The 22,780-nt window shown below is 45.9% G+C and overlaps 1 protein-coding gene across 10 annotated transcripts in view; it reads right to left on the bottom strand.

The window, feature by feature from the left end:
- Positions 1 to 22,780, bottom strand: part of LOC1270704 (uncharacterized) — a 33,239-nt gene that overhangs the window by 6,227 nt on the left and 4,232 nt on the right. For 8 of the 10 annotated variants that reach the window (XM_061657926.1, XM_309423.5, XM_061657925.1 and 5 more), the window contains exons 3-5: positions 13,216 to 13,364; positions 6,558 to 6,885; positions 5,289 to 5,422 (exon numbers count right to left, since the gene is read on the bottom strand). In XM_061657926.1, the coding sequence (XP_061513910.1) occupies positions 5,289 to 5,422; positions 6,558 to 6,885; positions 13,216 to 13,364 (611 nt within the window). The remainder of the gene's footprint in view (positions 1 to 5,288; positions 5,423 to 6,557; positions 6,886 to 13,215; positions 13,365 to 22,780) is intronic. The other 2 variants (XM_061657931.1, XM_061657933.1) reach the window with 1 other exon arrangement.

Genomic DNA, 22,780 nt, shown 5'->3' with positions numbered 1-22,780 from the left:
ACGAGTGAGAGACCCTCCACCAAAATGAAGACAAAAGACTACTAAATCGTAAGTAGCGAGTGCTTGGTGAGGGACAGAGAGCGAGCACGGCAGCGGCAGCGAGATAATGGAAGGAAAACATCACAAAACGCGCGTCTAATCAGAAAAAGGATTTCCATAGCACCGGCACCGCAGTACCGTAGTCGTCGTTCGGTGAAAAACTCATTTCCTGACAGGCGAACCGAAACCTGGTTCCAACACTCACAGAGAGAAACACACAGACACACAACCAGAGTTTGGTTTCATTCCGGTTTTGCCAGAACAAATGAAGGAAACGAATCCTACAGCCACCGTTAAGCCGATGCCACGGATAACTTCACTCAGCACCGGGCGGCACAATCGGAAGAACCGGTCGGTCGCTTTTCCGGCAGTGTGTGCGAGTGACGAAAGCAACCGCCGCACAATGCCGCACTGCCTCGAAACCCAAACAGCAGCAGCAACACGGCGAGGATTTGGGAGGGAAACAAGTATATTACTTTTAATCAATCATTAGTAAAAGCAGCTTTCATTTGTCTTCGGTTCGGCGGTTGGCGTGCTCCGGCGTGCTCTGTTTGCCCCTATTATATGCCGACAGTTGGCCGACAGCCCACCAAGCCTTACCTCCGGACGAGTACCACGTGTGCGCTGCTCGAGGTGGCCGGTGAGGCCACACACAAACATTCGCCATTGCCACAAAAGCGTTAAACACGGCGCAAAGCAAACAAACAACAACAAAGTCAACCACATGAAGGAGCGTTGCTGCCGGCCGCCATCACCATTTTCGGAAATGAGAAGAAAAATGATGGATATAAATTTTCCTTTTAGCGGCAGCAAACCATTGTAACCAAACAAATGAAAATAAACATTCTGCTTCCAGGCCCCCTCTTTTGTCGCATCCTCCAGTAGCGCCAGTGAAGTACGCATATCCTTTACGCCAAGCGAAATGAGTCCTACAGGCTTACAGAGCACGGGGGAGGTGACTGTACAAACAGTACAAACGGTCGACGGTCGCCGAGTTGCTTGTGGTCATTTTGTTTTCCTTTATATCACGTCTATTCTTCCTCTGCTTTTTCTGTCCTTTTACCCCCAGTATCTTCCCCATTCACAAACACTCGGCTGACGGCTGACAGATTTGCACCGCACAACGGACCTCTCAGACGGATGAAAGGCAACGGGAAAAAAGGATTCCATTTTTCTTCGCCAAGTCCCGCACTCCACACCCGCCAGGCCTCGTTTGTATCATGGATTTAGTGTTTGATGCGATTCTGTCACACGGTACATTCATTTCCAGTGCTACCAGAGCTCGACCAGACCGGGAAGCAGCGGCGTTTGTGCGCTTTATGTAATTAATGCGCGTAAGTGGTGTTTGACGCTGTGTACGTGTGGCTCCCGCTTCTGTATGTTGCGCTTCACGATCCGCACAATAACAATCTATTCGCATCATTACTTGGAGGGGTGGACGAGAACTACATAGATTAACAGTGTAAGCGTCTGCAAGTGATTTGTCTTCGTAGTGTATGCGCGATTAAAATCACTTTTGGGTTGTTTTGCGTTCTCTGTACGCGGCGAATGAAACTCTAGGAACTGGTTGCCTGGTTTGGAAACAGTTTGAAGTCACTAGAACTTCTATATTCCACCTAGAAAGCTATTCCTGTAGGATTACCTATTGACTTCTTCATTTACGTCATTTGAGGATGTTGAAGATCGATTATGCTTTGAGCATATAGATGTAACGTTAATGTCCAAATCTATCTATCTATCTATACAGTATCTATCTTTTAATGAAATACACATAGTGAAATCTCCCTAATCTGCAGTCTCTCCAAAATGAATTATTTCCTCGGTAGCTTCATTATATACAATTTTAACTGAATACCTGCGTAGGTAGATTTTTATTCAGCTGGATTTTTTTGTTTTGTTTTCCGGACTTTAATACTTCTTAAGCTGAAGCAACCAACGGCAGTTTAAATAAGGTTTTAATTCTTCAGTCAAAAGAAGTAATGTGTTAATATCCTAGTTTATTAGATACTCCTTTGGAACAAGTTAAGTTACATTCTCTGAAGATGTAGGTCACACAGAGCTGTAGGTTTCTTCAAGGCTAATTTTAAAATAAACTTCACTGTAAATCTTTGGCACGACTAGTAGGGTGATATCAGGTAAAATCTTTAGGAAGAATTGAGCTATATTAGCTAAGAATTGTTTATTTAATAATCAGAACCTGCAAATCGTCTTATCACAAGACTTACTACAGGGTGTATTAAATTACTTATCAGAAGTTATTAGCTATCAAATCAACTCCCTGCCTCATACGTTCTGATGTTTCAAGTTCACTATGTCCACGAACTACTACACGATAGCTCGAGCCAGGTATCACTGAGCTGCGAGTGTATCACCTCATCATCACTCAGCTTCACCCGTCGCAGTACGACGCTTTTATTATTATTTTGTATCAAACAAGATATTTACTACATCTCGTTAGTACAAGAAAACTCTGGAAAGCGATTTATTAAAACAGTTTCAACTTCACCGCTGAATGCCCCAACAACCTGTATATTACATTTTCCTGTTATGGTTCTACATCTTTCTCACGACTGACTGTAAGCACCTGTTTCGTACAATGGGCTACTTCCGTACAGCTTATTACACAAGCTGCGTCTGCCAACCTGTCCACCAGCAGGTCAGAACATGTGCTTTTAACGACATACTCACGCATAAGAAGATCAACAGAAGAAGAAAAAAAGAGCACCGAAGAAAACATCATCTCAATCCACCCGTAAGGTGCCAACCATTGTGCTTCCTGCCAAACGGACGAAAACTTCCTCGATTACATGCTGTAATTAAAAAAGTTTCCGGCACTCGCCCCTCTTCCACCCATCCCATCATCCGCACTCCCACTCCGTTCGAAAGTTTAACCCACTCAGGAAGCATCCAGGAAGTTGGTTATTTTTGTTCCCATTTACTCGCCGCTCGCTGATTGTGTTTTTTAGTCTCGCTCCGATTTCTTGACTCCCTGGCAAACGTTCACATCAACGGGAAACAAAAAATCGGAAAACAAATTTCACCTCCACTTTGAGTATGCACTTTGAAAGAGGAAAAAACAACAAGGAGAGCGAAGCTCCAATTGGAATTGTTACGTTGCGCGCGTTACACGCCCCGAAGGCAACTGCTTGCAAGCTGTATGCTGTAATTGCATGTGCAGCAAACATTCCGTTTCCACATCAATTCATTTACGCTCCGTGATTGATTTATTTTGCGAATGCGATAGGAAAATTGCTTGCTACGCTTTTAATTTCAAAGCTGCACAAAATAGCGAATAACTAAGCTTTCGTACCATCATGTTAGACGGCCAATAAATTTGTGTACAACAATTCGCAGAACAACTGTTACCATCGTTTTGGGTTGCAATACGCTGTTTGACTGTTTTAATACCCATAGCACCGGCAATAAAAGCGTCCCCGTCGATCCGTGTGTGATGAATCTCGGAGCTGTTGAACGAAACTCAACACCCAACTGCATACAGTGTCCCGGTTTGCCCGTTCAATTTATTATCTCCAATATCTCCTGGCCGGTGCAGGGAAAGGTGTACGTAAAACCCATATCATCGTCACACCACTGGAAGCTTTCACGAAGCCGGGACGGTTTGTTCAAGCAAATCACGTCATGGTACCACCACACACAACAGGCAAGCAGCTAGTAACAGCAGTCCTGTCCCTCCCCCTCCAAGAGACAAAATGGAGTTAAATCCCGGACAGACGTAATCATTTCAAGAGTCATCGACCATGTGCTTTTTCGGGACGCATTGTGCATTGTGCGCTCCGTTTAACCTTTTGCCTACCTTGCAGGCGCACGGCGGACCGTTTGTGTACGTAGAATCGTCCTTTTCCTATTGTCGCATGCTGGTTCAATTGCTCTCGGTTGCTCTTTCTGTGCCCGTGTGGCCCGTGTCGCTCATAACCCAGGGCTCATCTCTCGAAACGAGGCCAGTGTCCATTTCATTATGTACGATTATGTGGTTTTAAACTCGTTCGCCCAAACCACAGTGTCTTACCCGTACGGTAAAGGCTTAGGCAAAGGATAGCGAAAGGATAAACGGACCAGCGATTGCCAGCGATTTGTAACGCAGGTTGGGCTGGATCTACCTGTCCGCTGCCGAGGCTGCCCTTTCGCCGTAATGCGGAACATATTTTCGAGTGCAAGCGAGTTCAGACTCCACGACGGCCATGGCGCACGCTTGCGAACGCAAAGCCCAACGGTTCCGCTGGTCGAGCCGGTGCAACCAGTGTCGCAAGTGTCATTTATTTAAAATTCAAATTAATACTTTCGAAACCGTGCTTTGTAAGCAGCGGACCATCGGAACAGAGGTAGGCAGACTAGAACAATATTGGGCCCACTACACGTACGTGGCATGGCAGGACATTCGTACGTACACGAGCAGAGGACCACGAATCGCATCATGTTTGCATATTGCTTTGGGCCTGAGAGGATAGTGGTCGCTTTCCAATGGGGTGCGCCCATACGCTCCCGAGCAAATAAACATTTAAGCAGCGGAAATGCATCTTCAAATCCAATATTCGCCAGCTTCAGTGGGAAGATCAGATAAAAAGGGTATTTTCTGTTACAGAACAGGAAGAGCTACAGTGTGCTGTAGGGTTTTTTTTTTATCCAGCATAGTTGAACATTATTTGGGTGAAATAATTAAAATAGTAAAAACAATGCATCGTTTAACCCATGCCCTAGCACATTGCCAAAACCTGTACCGTTGAAAGAGCAAAATATTGTAAACCTTTTATTTTTCTTTCCCCATCGTAAAGCTCGCAGTAACCTCTTAAGTCGTACAACAGAACGAGACCGTACATGGTCGGACAACGGATGCAATAACGTTTTAATTTCCCTTGCATTCCAAAGAGCCAAACAGTCAGGGTACATACGGCCCTTAGAGCATGCTGCACAACTCAGCATACCGGTTTGCATTGTTTGCGAAGAATTGTCCAGATTCTCCTGGCCGGACTTTCGAGTACGCCGCCGGACGCCATCGTCAAACGGTGCGGAACGTAAAAATCTTCATAACATTTTAGCTTGCACCCGAGACCCCGAACGGATGATATTCGCATTTCAGGAGCTCACCGCTCAGCCCCTGGTACGGCGATGCTTCCAAAGCAACCACTTCTGGGAAGCGTTTACCTGTACTAACTACTCCAAACTACCACCATCACCACCACCATATTTCCCTTAGAGTAGGGTTAGTTTTCCATGTGTAAGCCGGTACTTACTTTATAACACACACTGCAGTTGTTAATATTAAACTCGGATGGATTAAAGCGCCAACACAGACGGGATGCTTCGTTTCAATTAAACCGACCCGGAACAGCCACGGTGCTCGATTGCTGGCAATTGAATTTTGCTGCTACAGAAAAGCGAAGGGGAGAGAAGGAAAACAAACGCGTGCAACGTTGATATTTAGTGGAAGGATTATTGTCATGATGGTGGCAGAATATTGCAGGTATGGAAGGTTTTTTTTTGTATATTTGACGACAGTTGTGTAGTGTGATGGAAAACATAAAATAGCATTTTCATCGTTTAGGGCGCTGCTGAAGAGGCGTGTGCTGAATGTGTAATTAGATTCAGTTTGACAATAAAGGTTCCTCATCTGAGATGGTGCGATAGCGTAATTGTCTAGGGCAAATCATTTTAAAGACGATCATCATGACTTCAAGCCTCAAATGGACCACACTTCGTTACATGAACTGTGACCTTCTTTTGAGCACAAATAAACTCAAGACATCCTTACAAGAAGAAATGTAAGCATAGAAGTTCAAAACGATTGCTGCAGGGTTTTTCACCTACTTCGATAGTTTTGAAACTATCCCTAAATCATATTGCAGTTCAACTCACTACAGTCATATTGCAGTACTACATATGAGAGCGAACGAATTGAACTCAATCATTAAATAAATTGAATTCAATCACGATCTCTAATAACTTTATCTGTGTGTATTATCTGTGAGTACTGTGAATCTGTGTATCATGTGTAGGCTACTTCCCACTCACTGAAGTAACTCACGCTTTGAGTGATGATCTTCAATGTGAGTATATAGATATTATAAAAATTGTTATCTTTAATGTAACAAAAGCTACTGACAAACAAAGATCTTTCATCGACCCTCAATAATTACAGGACCAATTAATTCAATTATAGTACATGCGTCTCTCGTCAGACAACAATGTACGCCAAACAATAACAATATCTATTTTACTCCTCCTTTACAGAGGAAAAGAGCGGCCTTAAGCACTGCAAGCGGATAATAGTTTTTAGCAAAATGATCATGTCATGGGACAGATTAAACCTGAAACGAAATGACCAGTAATAGGAATGATTGTATTTTTTTCCTTCTCTCTGTTCCGTTTTGTTGCACCAATCATTTACCACCGTAACTGTGGGATACTTCCCAACTTCCCAACTGCAGCGCGCTGTAAAAAGAGACCTTCATCTTGCGATACAATTACATTACCACCTCCCGGGCCGAGAGAGTGAGCCTTACATCGATCCCATCGCTGTTGCATGACGATGGTGCTGCTGCTGCTGCTGCTGCCGGTCGGTCACGATGGTCACGAACGCTCGCGGGTGAAGGTGAACCAGTCGTCCGCAACCGAAACGATGCCGCTTCCGACGGCTGCATCCCTTTCCTGGCAGATAATGACAGCGATCCCATCGGTGACCGATGAACCGCGGCGGGAGTCGCCACCGTGTTGTAGCGCCGGACCGGCCCAAGCGCCGGTGCTACCACATTCTCGAGCGCGGCCGGATCGATCGAGCGGTTGAACTTCTTCTTCCGGCAGCAGTGCTCCCGGCAGGAGGTGTGGATTTTTCTGCAAATTTTTACAAACACAAAAGCAGAAAGAGTGTATACGAAATCAAAACAAAAAATATCAGTCCCAGGGGAAATCGTAAACCGAGCGTAAAAATTGCGGTAAGAAGAAAATAGTAGAACAAGACTCATCATCATCCTGCCTTTCGTAAGCCTTGGAACCAACCATTCCATCATCATTAAACGCCCATAAATGGTTAATTGCACGCATTATCTCATCCTTTGCAGGCCGCGTACGTGCGTGTGTGTGACTGTTGTCGGTGCCTCCGAGTTCGGTCCGGCCGATGTGGTCGAGTTGTCCGGTTGAGTGCGTCCCGGTGTCCCTTCGCATTCAACGATCGTTCGTTTCCATCGTTTGTCCGAACTACTTCTATTTAATTATCTAGCGTGTCGTGCCACATATTGACACTTGACTTGGTTCTCGGCGGCTTCCTCCGTCACCCGGGCGCAATGTGCGAACATGCTCAATTAGCAATTGTAGCACCGATCCGCCAATTCCCTCCCCGGACCCTGTCCGTGCGGCATTAAGCCTCGGTCTCGGACCGCTAGATGGCCAATGAACCGGTCCCGAGCCCCTCGGACGACTGTCCCCGCTGTCTTCAGAGATAATGCACGATGCAACCGCATCGCATTACACAGATTGCGTACCCGCATGTACCAACATTATCACACCACTTTAGTGGCCGTCGAAAGGAGTGGGCATTAAATTCAATATAAAGTTTAACCTCCTCGCAGTCTTGCGGCTCTCGACCACCGCGCCTAAGCTCCTGCCCGATTACACTGTCTGTTGGGGGATTTTGTGGGCTCGGTCGGTAGTAAAGTTTAATGACGATCAGCTGTAATTGCTGACAAATGCGCCATGGGATGCATGCAATCGGTGTAGATCGCGTTATGCTTACTTGGATGGTTGAATCTTTAGGATTCTTGCGTCGAAGGCTCTTATGTGAAGAAGCTTTCGATACGTCCTGACTAAGGACTAATTTATCCATTTCCTTTCGGACACTTGAATTTGACATTTGACAGTTGACTAATGACTAACAGCTATAATTGTTCTATTTCAACATCATATTGACCATTATTGGAAAGCTACGTGGTCATTTTGTTAAAGAATGAAGACTATCCGACTTTCAGTGGATCTCACAAATTCCTTCTTTTTCTTATATGTATGAGAGGGTTTCCGAGATTTTTCCGAAGATGTTAGCCTGACGTTCTCCAGGAGTATATCTAAAGAGTGTTCTCAATGACAATTGAAAAAAGATTAAGTAATGCAAGGAACTGTCCAGGATACGTCAAACTTGGTAGATGGACGAAAATATGAGCTGCTCGACCTTAGGTAAGGATCGTATTTTAATGTATTTTTGAAACAGATTTGGCTTTAACAAAAAAGATCCATTGTCCAATATTACTTCAACTATTGATACTGAAAAAAAGATATTTCAAACCATTCCAGGAAGCAAATATAATGCTCACGTACTCTCTCACTTTCAATCGAAAGATCCACGTGTAAGCGTTATTGCCTAGCGATGGCGAAGCACCTGAAGCCTGCCGACAACGCAGCATCGATAAAATCAATTAGCATTCGCAGAACATACATCCGAAATCAATTCCACTCGACTGCGGCCCAAATGGGAAAGAACATTTTGCGAAACCAGAAATCAACCCGCCCGATAGACAACTGACCTTCATCAACGCCAACGCGAACACCAGCGAAAACAAAACCGCTCCTAATCAACCCATACAAGGAAACGCGGAAGAGAAAATCACTTTCAAATTCATCCGGCCACGCGTGCAGTCTCCGATACGGTCGATATGTTCTGATATACACAAAGAGCAGAACGGAACCGAACCAACGCTGCCTGATTGAAAGCAGAGTTTGATTTATTATGTATGAATTAATTAAATTGATATTTGAACAAAATCAACCGGTGTAGTGCAGGCGCGCGGACGACCAGGGTCGATTCGGTGCTGCTACGCAAACACACACACACACATTGCACTGACCAACCAGCGACAGGTGATATCGGATGTACGGACAGTGATGGTACGCGCGTGACATGGCCACCAACGTCGAGCGGTCCCGAGCTATGGATGGATGGATGGCGTCAGCTGGCCCGCAAGGACGAGCGATGGACAACCACTGGACGCTGATGTGATTTCCATCGCCAAAGCATCGCTTTTCAACTTCTACCGGTGGTGCTGTTCGAGGAATCCTTTCATCGCATCCAGGCGAGAGTTGGGAGCAGCTGCATGTAAAATGGATTGCGAACATTTGCGGAAATTGGGACAGTGTTTGAGCAGTGGCAGCCCATTTATGCCATTGCACAGGTGGAAGGAACTACACCGTGTGTTTCATTTTGTATCGCCAGTTTGTTTGCATAAAAGCAAAGTTCAAGGTGAAAGAAGGAATATCTTTTGAAAAGTAAGACCAGTAATCTTGAGCAGCGAACTTCATTGAAGCTTTCACTGAATCTATCCCCCTTTCGACAGATAATCAGATTGATTGAAAGCAGTCGAGCTTTTGTGGCTTTAAATTACGTTTATCCATGAACAGCAGGATGTTTTCACAGCCTTGCCCACAGCGGGTCCAGTGTACGTTCGAGATTGTGCATTAAAGCGAGTGCATTAGCCGTAAGTGGCCGCTCATCGAGTGGTCTGACCTGCCCCGTGCTGTTTACCAATTTTAAGCCCTGCTCGACATAGTTGTTTTAACGCCAATGTACCGGCTAATCCATCCAAATTGCTACCATCGTTAGGGGAGGTCGCCAGGCACCGATGCTATCCTCGGAACTTGGAACAGAGGCTCGAGAATGCTTCTGCTCGTCGTTTGATGCATGCTGTCGGTTACAGGCCCGATGTAGGCTTCCACAGGAGGAGGCCTCACCGTATGTGTGCATCGGTCCGAGCCACTCCCAACCGTTGATGAATGATTGAGGTCCATCAACGCCCTTCTCTCGCTCTCTGTATTCCCGCGCTGTGGGGAAGGAACATTGTCAGTCAAACGCACCACGATAACACAAAACCGCAATCGCATGTCGGCATGAGGCAGAATCAGGGCAGGTTGATGGCATAATTTATAGAGGCCTCGGGGTTTCGCTGTGATACGACAAATGCAATGCACTTATCATTCGAAAATTATCAAATAATGTACCATTACATTTTGACTAAACTTTCCGCTAACGCAAAATGACATCATCAAGGTACAGCAACAAAAACCGGGTACAATAATTACATCATTCATCTAAAGCTCGGGATGTTCTACCACGAACAAAGAGTTCCGAATCGTGTTCACGGGCTGTGCGATGCGTCAAGCATGGCCCTGTTGGCCTTTATCGAAACAATCGACAAGCCTCCCGACAAGGTGAGATCATGCGGCGCGGTACTACATCATCAGCGAATCTGTTGTAGGCTTCTTCGTGCTCTGAGCTTACAAAGCCTCCACGTGCAATCGATTTCAGCTAACCCTTGCATGCTCAAGGGCGCTTGTTATGACCCAGTAAGAAAGGGAGGAGTAAATTAAGAAGCACTTAAGACGAATTTTCTCCTACATAAAGTTCTTCCAACTCACTAAACACACCCGAATCACGCGAATCAAAGACGTGCAATCCTGTAGCAATACTATAGGTTTAAAAATGCAGAAGCCTTTTCATCTCCAGCACGACACTCCATCCAAAACGGGGGGGGGGGGAACCCGAGCGTGTGCACGTTCGGGAGCTAATGGATAAGAAATAATAATAATCAAACACCCATTAATTCCCTGCCAGCGCAAACAGCAAGGCGTCCGCGTTATCGCACGCTCGCCAAACGCGAAACCGTAACCTTACCCCGCACGGCGCTTGCAATGCGCAAAGGATGTAAACTGCATCCTGGCCGCTTCCGTGTAGCGCTGCCAGCGGGTGCATAAATTTATGGACTTGTAAATCAACACGCGATCGCGCGTAAAGCACAATTAGCAGCCGGTGCTGGATAAAGAGTCGATACAGAGGGGTAGGAATAGGAAAGGAAGGATGGGGTTACAAGCGAGGAAGTAACGCTAAGCAATCAATTTATTAATTTCACAATCAAAGCAGCTACCCAGCTCGGATGCCATGCCGGATGGTACACCATCTCGAAGGGCAGCGGATGCGGCAAAGGAGACAGCGGGCCCTTGTGTGTGTGTGTGTGCACAGGATTAGCACAGCGTTGATGACGCAATCAGGCACCGGTGGGGTTGGCATGGGATGCATCTTGAAATCAGGTCCTGCTGGCCGCTGATCGGAAATGCAAGCAAACGCAGGTTGGATGGTTTTGCGATATGCTCGGGCGAACAAGCTCGGGTGAACCAGAGGCAGTGGCAGTGATGAGTTGTGGCAGCGTCATTTATTTGCTGCTTATTTGCTAACGTGCCGATAAGAGGTACGACCCGGGCCTCGGGGTGCATTAATGCGGCGATAATTCAGCATGAGAAATGGGCTTAAGAAAGCTCCGCCGATAAGAATGCGTGTGTGTGTGTGTGTTGCGATGACAGTAATAATGCATAATACAGGTAGGGAATGGTTGCAGCAACATGAAGAAATATTTTTTTCATGGAAAAGCTTTTGTTTTGTAAATTCTACAAAATAACATCAAGTCTTTGCTCATCAAAGCTATCTTCTTCTTCTTTGGCACAACAACCGCTGTCGGTCAAGGCCTGCCTGTACCCACTTAGTGAAGTGAGCTTGGCTTTCAGTGACTTATTGTTACCATATCAGGATAGTCAGTCCTACGTATGGGGGCACGGTCTATTCAGGACGCTATCAACGCTATCTATGAACTGATAATTATACACTGCATATTAAGGTCTTCGAGCAACAGCTGCCTACATTCTATTAATTGAATTGTTGGCGTAATAAAACTATAATATGAAGAATGTCTGAGAGCCTGAACTTCCAATTTACAATCGAATCACTATTCAATTTCTCCGGAAGTACCAGGATATTCTTTCATCGATCATAGACCATAGATTTCTATTTAACATGGTTCGCTTGTATGTAGTCTTCAAACTATGTTCAATGAATAGCCGAGCACTTGGATCTACCAAATACCAAAGAAACTCTGAATAGCCGAGCACTTGGATCTACCAAATACCAAAGAAACTCTGAACCAATTTCCCAGAAGATGTTCTAGGCTCATCAAAGCCTTTCACTCTAGGCTAGAATTCTTGGGAATCATAGAGCTACATAAATTATAAAGCATCATTTGACGTCTTACTGTGGTCTGAAATCTTTTAATTACGGTTGATGACTAACTGGAACGTCTAATCAACTCCGTTCCAATCAGCCGTATCGGTGAACTCGTTCGTCGAAATACGTTCGTCGCTCATGTGTGGACAGGTTTGTACCACTAGGAACAAGTACAAAACCTAGACGGTCTTTTTAATTTTTTGATCTAGAGGGCTATGAAATGAATGAAAATGAGTGTCACGGCGAACGTTCCCGGGAACGAACGACTTCACCGATTCGGCTGAACATCTCCAATATTGACATAGGCTCTCCAACGTATTTCACGAATTGCTAGAATTATTCCAAATGGCGACCATTACATAAATTATGCCCATAACATTACAAAAGTCAACATATGTGCTTCGGGAGCAATGCGAGTCCGCACTAGCACATAGATTTCATCTTCAATAAATGATCTATTTTATCACTGCTTCTACCGAACAGCACATGCAGCAGGTACGCTCTGTCCAATATGTTTGATAAGAGCCAAGAACCATCCCGTGACTAATGGAACCTCAACCAATATCGTCCATGTAACATTCAATACAGTTAATTCTAATGGACCACAACACGAACAAACCATTCCCCGGGCAAGAAACGCGCTGCACGATGTGGCCGGTCGTTCGCTAATCCCTTCCAAACAGTCAAACCACACCACGTTCACCAGCATTGCCCGGACGGCAGTGCACTACGTTCTGGTGCACAAATTGCAACGGTGTTTATTAAACTATTCATACAACTCACACGGAGCATTAACCTTCGTCCAGGGGTTGACGCGCGCGTTCTTCCCACCCTTTACAGACCTGCAGCTTCTTCGACATCTTTCCATCATCACCACCATCACCATCACCATTCGATAAGCCGCAAGGACACGCGTGCTTCAATGCCCGAAGCGTACCTGGAGGTGTCTTGGGGAACCGAAACCACCCAATATCCAACACAACCACCAATCATCTGCCAGTGGACGTGGTGGCTTCGGAAAGTCAGACCACACAACCATACGGTCGCTCATTAGTGACGTCCGAAAGAGACGATCGGGTCGGCCCGGGCCGTTTGGTTTGAACGCTGCGACAACTATCGTCACCATCACTTACCTCTTCGGCTGCAGGGAGTTGAGCGGGGACGGGCTGGAGCTGGCCAGCAGGTCCTTACACGAGTAAGCCTCACAGTCGCAGTGCTTCGTGGTCACGTTCAGCGTGGACGAGTTCGCCAGGCAAGTAATTAATTCCGGTTGCGGCGCTGGCTACCGATGGGGATGGGCCGGGTTTTTGCAATTGCGTTGCGTCGTTCATTAGTGCGTGTCGGTGTTAATGGATGGGAAAGCCGGCGAGATGACACACCGTTCGGGAGAGCGCGGGAAGTTGAAAATAAACCAACAAAAAAAAGACATGGGAAAAAGAACGAATTATTTGTATGACATCGCGGACGGTGTACCTTGATCTGCATCATTATCGCCATCATTACTCGGAACGTGCGTGTCCTGACGAGTGAACTGATACTCAGACATTACCCCCAAAATATCTTCTTCGCTGTTAACAGCAGATACATTGTAGGTTCATCAGAGTCAACTAAAACAACTACCGAAACATCATCAAACGAGTCCCATTTCAATCAACATTCCTCCCTTGCCGCACGGAGATTGACAGGGCAGACAAGTAGACAAAAAATTAGTTATTTTTACACCCGATTACATCGCATCAACGTGTGTGAGTGTGGAGCATACCATTACCGGAGACAATGGACTACGATAATCACACCGCTAAAGACGACAATTTAATTTTCTACCGCGCAGAGCACAGGGTCGTCTCTGCGCCAGTTGATTGAACGCACCCATGGTCTCCTCCCAGGTCCCCACCCCCGAGTCAACCCGATGCACCGGTGCATCCCATTGCAGTGTCATCCAGTGAGTCAGTTTTACGTCACCGAACGTCACGTTACGCATTCACGGCAAATAATGAGACCGCGGATGCCGACGGTACGTGTGCAAAATCCTTTCAGCTCTCGCGCAGCGCGCTGGCGCTGGCGGATGCTCATACAAAAACAAAGAGCAGGGAAGAGAAATCACTTCCCCACATCACGTACGCCGTGGCACGGATGATTGAATGGAGGAAGCGATAACAACGGAAGATTAAAAAAAAAGAGACGACGTCTGTTCTGAAATAAATATTTCTCGTTAATCGAAACATCCTTGCTAACAGAAGGGAGAGGCATCGCACACTGTGCAAAAGAATGTGCCCGTTTACATTAATAATGCTTGTTGTAAGCAGTTAACTTGTTCGGAACTTGCTTCTACCGATCGGTAGCTGCCACTGCTCCTTGTTACCACGAGCGGTTCGCGTAGTTTAAACAAATAGTAGCGATTTTTCATACACTTTATTGAATGTGTTCTGTGAGCGGCTTGGAATTCCAGCCTATAAAGCGCGAAAAGCGCTTAGTGGAAAGTATTCCCTAAAGGACAGTGATAAATTGAAACAGGGTGGCTAGGGGCTAACCGTTTAAATGATTGCCCATTACGTCGGATTTACATGCCGGCTGCTTATGACGACTAGAAGCAGGTTTGCATTTTTCAGATTATTAGGAACCGTTCTTAAACGGTCACAAAGGGCAAGTTCGTCATTTTTTCAAAATGAATTTCAGTTGAAGATGCAACTTGGAGGTAGCGAGAAAGCGAAAATGAAAATTTCTTACTTGGGTTGTATTTAGTACAAAATAAGTTTTACCATGATGTTTAAGGGCATTGGATTCTCCAATGTTTAGATATCATTATATGTCGAAATTAAGGTTCTCAAATACCATTAGTGTTATTCCCAGTAATAATGCTAGGATAGTATAGCTTAATTTAATTGATTTAGAACTTGATCATTGGGTAGAGCAATTATCTATCGTTTATTTCAAATTAGTTCATGAAATTTCACCCATTTTCATATCTACTTTTGCACTACAGAAATGCTACCACAGAAATTAAGCCTTTTTTAAAGTATTGAAACGGTTACAGGGTTATTCAGGGGTTCTCATAATTGAAAAAACACTTTCTTGACTCTTTCTTGCAGGGTTTCCACGATTTGTTGACTTTCCATTAAGGGTTTGGGCTCGACTCACGATATATTCATCGTATCCCAAAGATTTTTGGTTCATTTCCACGATTTCTTCAAAATTCTTCGTGCTTAATTCTGATATGCTTCCTAAAAGACTTTGCTTGTCGCAAAGTCGATATTTGTGGTCACTTTTTATTTTCATGTTTTTTTTTCTTTTTATTTGATATTTAATGTTTATTTATTTGCTTGTAAAAATGCACCAAACATCGAAAAATTTATCAAAAACCGACACCGACCGACCGATTTCGACACGTTTGACAGGGGTTGTCCAGTCAAACCCTGAACCTGACAGGGTAAAAACAAATCTTAATAACGGCATTAGCCTCCATTCTAATAAGCCGTTTCGCTATTTTTAAACTATACTACAGGTAAATAAATCATCTAAAATTCATCCCATCAAAGCTTTTGCACTATTCCGCGAACACTCATTGCGAAACCCATAATTATACCCTAACCGGCGTCGGTTTAGATTCAGGACCACAGCGTTCACCTTCCTCCTGCACGAGTACCCAACTTCGGACCCCCAAGAACAGATTGCCCCAGAACGGTGATTGTGTTGTCCCGTTGTCGGGAAACAAGTAAACAAAATTTGCAATTTCACCGTACAGCTGGTAAGGTCCATAAAGGACCACGAGCGGCTCCCGAAAACAGCCACTGCCTCCCCCCAAAAAAAAAAACATATTTTCAATTTTCCAACCGACCAACCACCGCCGGCCGGGACCGGGGCCACCACTGCACAAAGATGGTGCAAATTTAAATCCCCCGGTTTGGTTGGTGAGGTTCGAGGAACCCGTTTACGGTGCGGGGCGACGGTAGCAAATTTATCAAACAATACCTCCCAAAACGCACCGACGGAACGCGAAAAGCCGGAAGTCATGGCCACAGAATTGCCGCAGATTTTTCTCCAAGGGACGTACATGGCGGTCACGGGGAAGAGCGCATGAACTGTGTGTGTGTGTATGTGTCAGTTCGGTAAAATCACAGCCAAAACCAGTCAGTTTCATTATTGCACGTAGCACGCTAAAACAAACTCATGAATAAATAATTTACATTTTCCGGACGCCCGAACACTCAATCCCGGTGTGGGTAGTTTGCCATCAATTGCAGGAAAACGCGCTGAGCGCTTTCAAACAATTTGCCAATCGTTGAACAGGAATGGTCGGAATTCGATGGCACGATGGTGGATGGATGAATTAAAAATGGAAAGTACGCTCATAATAGAATTAAGCTATATCGCCTGCGCCCGAATGGCCCCCCAACCAGAGGCAGCCGTGGAGTGGACATGATCTGGATATCTGGTGCTGACGGGCCGGCCAACTTCTGTTGCGAGTGTCCTTTTTAGTGGAAGTGGGATGAATAGCGGGCAATAGTTTATAGTTTGTGTTCAATTTGCTGACTTCAGAAGGACGTTGTAAAATTAATCTGTTTTAAAATAATCATTTAAAGAGTCATAGAGCCATGCTACATTTACTACTCCACAGCGCCTATTTTACAGCATCTGTGATAGATATAATTAAACACTCGTTCGAGCTGCCAGACAATACCGTCGAGCATACCGTCCACCAAATGACGCCGATGTGCGCCAAACCGTACGGCTGGAGAAGCCGGCGGAACCAACCGTTTCGTGCTCTCGCATGAATCCGTTAACAGACAAACAACACAGCACGACAATTGTTGACAACCACTGAAAGGCAACATAAACCTTCTGTCCTCCGCTTACTGCTTCCCCACAAAACACACATAGTGAACGGGTTGTTTTAACAGAGCGGCAGAGAGAGAGACTGAGCGTTGTTGTACAGGGAAAAAAGGCACATTCAAAAAAAACAAGAATGAACACATTGCACACAATTCGTTCGGGGAGAGTGGACAGTGGAGGGACAGCGAATGGAGTGATCATTTCTGTACAACGATACCAGACGGCCTGGCTGGCCAGACCGGGCCCGTCTGGCCGTGGTCGTCGTATTGACCAGTTAAACAATACCTTCTGGCAAAGCCTCACCAGCCTCTGTGTCTGTGCTCGAAAGTCTGGGTCATTTCACCGTACGCTTCCCGTTCACTGGCTTCCCGTCCCCGGTTTGCGGATTGCAGAATTGCACAAAACTGCACACAGCCACTGTTTCGGGCAATCCTTTTTGCAACCGTACCGTACATCCTCAGCCCTCCGAGCCATACAGACCTCCACCTTGCGCGATACCAGCAAAACTCTCACAGCCACCGTGGAGCCGCCTCATCCGAGGCTGGATGCACTGGGAAGCACACGCCGCTGCTAGTAAGCAAACACAAATTTTGAACACATTCTGCGGAAACAAACTGGTGTGTTGATTGCTATTCCTGCGGACGATGACCTTCCCGGGCCGTCTTCCTGGCGGATATTGCGTTCGCATGCTGGTCCCTTGCTGGTGCGCGCTCTCGCAACGCCATTCGGAAATGACGCAATAAAAACCTCGGATGAGCATAAAAGGATGGGTTAGTGGTAGCAAACCAAGAACACACAAAAAAACGAACACCTAGAAGTACACACAGATTTAGCAGCCGTAAGCTGCGTTGATTTATGGAACACGCAAATGGTTTCCACCGAAAGTAAGCAGGCACGGTAGTTGGCACACGGATGCCAACGGGTGCAACTGGGCCGTACGGTTCACGCTGTATGACGTTGCACGTTAAGTGTCCAAAGTATTGCAACGTAAGGGAAACAATGCGTTTACTTTGGAGCATTAGGATTGGAGATGGAAAATTGATGTCAACTATTTCTGGACACTGTCCACGATGTGAGATATTGGGTCCTAAGATATTTGGGCTAGGAACTGAAATGCTAAATACTTGAAGAGGACCCAAATGTGACATCTTGGTAACATTCCAGTCATTTTTCAATGGAAACTTGTGCTCAATTTCAAACTGATTCTTTTTCGACTAAGTTTCCAATTATTTGTCCCAATTGTCGGGATCTCACTCCAATAAATAGGTCAAATTTGAGATGTTCAAGAGTGTTAGTTTTCCAAGAAAAGCCTTATGTATGTTATAGCCTTTCCTTTCCTTAGTCAACATAATTTTGCTTCACTGAAGTTATTCAGATTTGTAGTAATGATTTTTCAATTTCCTCTAATTGATCAACTTATTGGCAACGGGATGAAGTTGCCGACTGCTGAAGTAAAGACAAGAAACCAATAAATGGCACTTTGGGCATGTTCTTTCCAAATTACCTTAAAGGAAAACAACTCTTTTGTACTGATCATATGTGAATCCTCCCGACTCAAACGCGAACCACCAAGAATTGGATTGAGAATCAATGCGACGAAGACGAAGTACCTGCTTGCCGGTGACTCAGACCATCTGGGAAGCAGTATATTAGTTAACGGCGACAGTCTCGAAGTGGTAAAGGAGTTTTCGTAAAGGAGGTAAAGGAGGAGGACGGTCGTTACTTCGGACAACGACATCAGCAGCGAAATCCGGAAACGCATTGTGCAGGGGAATCGTGCATATTATGGGCTTCACCAACTGCTGAGATACAGAAGACTTCGAGCCCGCACGAAATGTGAGATACATCGCACATTGATTCGCCCAGTGGTCCTCTACGGACCTTCTAATACTGGACCATCTGAACGGAGGATGCAAATGCTCTGGGCGTGTTTGAGCGACGCATCCTCCGGACCATCTTTGGCGATGTGTTCGAGCATGGAGCGTGGAGGAGAAGGATGAACCACGAGCTTGCTGAGCTGTACGGCGAACCGAGCATCCTGACGGTGGCGAAGGCTGGCAGGATACGATGGCTGGGACATGTCATGAGGATGCCGGACTCATGCCCCACCAAGAAGGTGTTCGACAGCGATCCCCAGTTCGGCATAAGGCACAGGGGAGCACAGCGAACTCGATGGCTAGACCAAGTGAAGCGAGACCTGACGGAGATCGGATGTCTGCATGGATGGGAGGCTGCAGCCAGGGACTATTTTTGACCGGACCATGTCACATCGACGTGCTCTATCGTGAGCAGGCCAACAAGAGAGAGAGAGAGATGTGAATCCTCAATGTATTGAGCCAAACACTGAACAGCCAAAGAGGACCTCAGAACCATTTTACTAAGCATCCAGCTCGATACAATGTAAGTGAAACAATGTTTGAATTCCAAACTAAATCTACTCCTTTGGAAAGCAGATACGAACTAAAATAACTGAAATTTTTAACGACATACCTCAATGGAGGAGAATGATTCGAAGACAAAGAATCACTGTGCTGCCGCTTTGGTCACAGATGTTTCCAAATTAACCTCAGAGAATTCAATTTCTTCATTTATCGAACAATTTCAGTGGTCTCTTGCTAAACCACAATCTTCTTCAATAACTTCCTCCCAAAAATAAAAAGAATCAAATAACCGCAGCCATTCTGGCGGTTCTCAATCACTCACCATCGGACACCAAACAACCACAAGAATGTGCCGACTAAATTAGAACTTTTTTTTTCTTGTTTTTGGTTTCCTTTCCTGTGTCGGGTATTTAATTCCTCTTTCCCTTTCTCTTCCACCTCAGCTTTTCATTGGTGCGAGAACAAATTCCACAAATGGCACAAGTGTATAAAAAACACACCTATAGTACGCATGCATGCGCGAAACCTCAAACATCGGGCGGTCAGACAGTTTTGTGGTTGTCTCTTACCTCTTTCGAGATTCTGTATTCGCCACCTCGAGCGCACACCGAATCGGTACCCCTTCAGGTCAAGGACACGGAGACCGAAAAGGGTGTATCGGCACCACCGGCAAGCCATGCCAAAATATGGACAGAACCCTGGCCTCGGACTGGAAGGCGGACTGGAGCACGTGAACGACGGCTAACCGCAAAAACCGGCTCCACACCAACCTGTCCGGGCTTGATTTAGCCGTTGCCGGTTCGATCAGCCCGTCGTCACTTTAAAAGAGACCAACCAAAGGCGAGGGGGATGGGTATAGCAGCGAGCAAACCTCACACGCATCCAGGAACGCAATTAACGCCTGTTACCGGTAATCGACCATCAACGGTCACTTGCCCTACACCTTCCTTTGCTCCTCATATTTCGATGATTAATGAATGGTCGATAAGCGTCCAGCTGGGAGCGGGGAGAAGAAGGAAGAACAAATTTCTCAACTAAATAAGCGCAATGAAATGGTAGGGCAGGCTTGTCTGGATTCTGTGGTTGTAGAACGGTGCGCGAATAGCTTGTGTATCCTTGCGTATATCTTCACGACAGCGACAGCATCTACGCAAAAGGATCGTCTCTACGCCCATACTAGGTTACGGGGTGCAAGATTTACCGATTCGGTCGCAAGATCAGCACCGACCCGTCCGAAGATGAGGCCATGTTCGGCCATCGACCAGCAGAAAACCACCGTCACCATTTCTGGCAAAAAAACAAGGCAAGGGGTCATTGACAACTTGGATCGAGTGATCATTTTTGCTTTGCGATTCTCGCTTCGCACTCTTTGGGGACTTTCCTCCACCGGAGAGAACGGTATCATAAAATGTGCCATAAGCCCGGCTGCGCACCCGGCTCGATTAGCGAACCTAAGAAGATTAGCTGCGGTTTGTGCACACCCACAGAAAAGGGCTATCGCGGTTTGCACGGAGAGTCAACGGGGGCCCGGGGTTCCGGTGGTCCGATTCGTTGACGAATGCTCCGCAATAATTCAGCTGCATGACACCACTGCCGCAACTGATCCCGGTGACCAGCACACAAGCGTGGTAAGCTTCGAAGCGCGCTTGACTTTAAACCCCACAACGAATGTGCTTAAGTCGAGAGAGGAGAAGGATGGTATATTACTGATGGTGGTCGATTCACTGATTCGATGTAAGCTGGGATAAGATACGTGTGTTAAATGGGTTGTGTAAAGATGCTACACAATAAATTCTTCACCTTAGTAGGAACTCTTGATATGATCATGATATCTCCTTAAGAAGCTGGTGAGACATTCATTCTTCAAAACAATCTCATGCGTCTATCGTCTATGAACATTGGACAGGTACTCGCTCTACTTTTACACTTCTATGAGTTTAAATAAAGCATATCCGGCTCGAAGGACCAAAGTTTAATAAGTTTTAGGACAACATTTGAGACATACTGTAATAAAAGTATAACTTCGAGACATAAATTGAGGATTTAAGGACTAAAATACTACAACAATGACTAATAAGTATGTAAGAAATGGTCTAATAAGTAAAATTGTGTAATTTACAGGGTTTGTTGTAGTGATGCATAAAATTGGCAAAAATCCAGAGTAGACTTCGATCCGACTCCGATAAATTCAGATTCGGCTCCCGAAAGTATATCCGGAGTCATTCGGAATCGTCCGAAATGGGGCGGAGTCGTCAGAAGTCGTTCGGAGTCGTCAGGAGGCGCCCGGAGTCGGAGTCGCCCGGAGTCGCCCGAAGTCTAGGTATAGGTAGTGCAAGCGCAAAGTGAAAACCAAAAAAACACAACGAAAGGAAATGGCTGATCATAAGCACATTTAACCACACGGCTCCTGTTGACTCCGACCAACTCCGATTCTGAACGACTTCAGACGACTCTGAACGACTCCGAACGACTCCGAACGACTCCAAAAGACTCCGGACGACTCCAGATGACTCCGAATAAATCCGGATGGCTCCGAACGACTCCTCACAATTCCGGACGACACCGAACGACTCCGAACAACTCCGAACGACTCCGGACAACTCCGGACAACTCCGAACGACTCCGGACGACTTCGGACGACTCCAGGTGACTCTGAACGACTCTGAACGACTCCGGGCGGCTCCGGACAACTCCGGGCGACTCCGGACAACTCCGGGCGACTCCGAACAACTCCGGGCGACTCCGGACGACTCCGGGCGACTCCGGATGACTCCGAACGACTCCGACTCCGGGCGGATCTTGTGGTTCCATTTTGCCGGAGTCGGAATCGGACTAACAATAGTCGTAGTCGGATCGGATTCGTGGGTGCACTCCATACAGCACATCACTAGTTTGTTGAACCATTGTAACGCAAGCAAATGTTTTTAAAACCATTTCAAAAATATTAATTGAAATCTACACATACTAGACTACATCCACATCTGTATGTTTACACACAAGTGAATCTAAAAAAACTCAAACACTTGTCATTAACTTATGATTATGATTTGATGAAGAAGTTGAGGATCTCTGAAATATTCAAATCACTCCCGACTTCGTCAGTTGCCCCTGTACCTCCAATGCCTCAGAGCACACTGCCATCCAACGCCACCCATCACCCAAATCCTTTTGATGTCTTAATCTTTGTCACATCATTATGTTTCAATTAGGCCCGTGGTCCACCGATACACCCTGCCCGTGCCCCCCTCGGGCTACATTAACTTCTTTCTCACGCACTTAACAATAAATTATGTCACTGTCAAAAACCGGTCCCTTTTCCCGATGCCCCCTGGTCTGGTGCGTTCGCTACCGGACACATCGAAGCACCCCCGGGACACGCTGTTTTGACATGCGAAAACTAGAAGCCGCCACGTAACCGGTTGCCAGACGACAAAACGACCAAATGATTCCAATCGCTTTAGAACACGACCGCCACTTGTTTCCGTCA

Source organism: Anopheles gambiae, chromosome 3, assembly GCF_943734735.2.
Source record: "Anopheles gambiae chromosome 3, idAnoGambNW_F1_1, whole genome shotgun sequence".
Classification (NCBI taxonomy): domain Eukaryota; kingdom Metazoa; phylum Arthropoda; class Insecta; order Diptera; family Culicidae; genus Anopheles; species Anopheles gambiae.
This window is presented reverse-complemented; position numbering and strand designations above follow the sequence as displayed.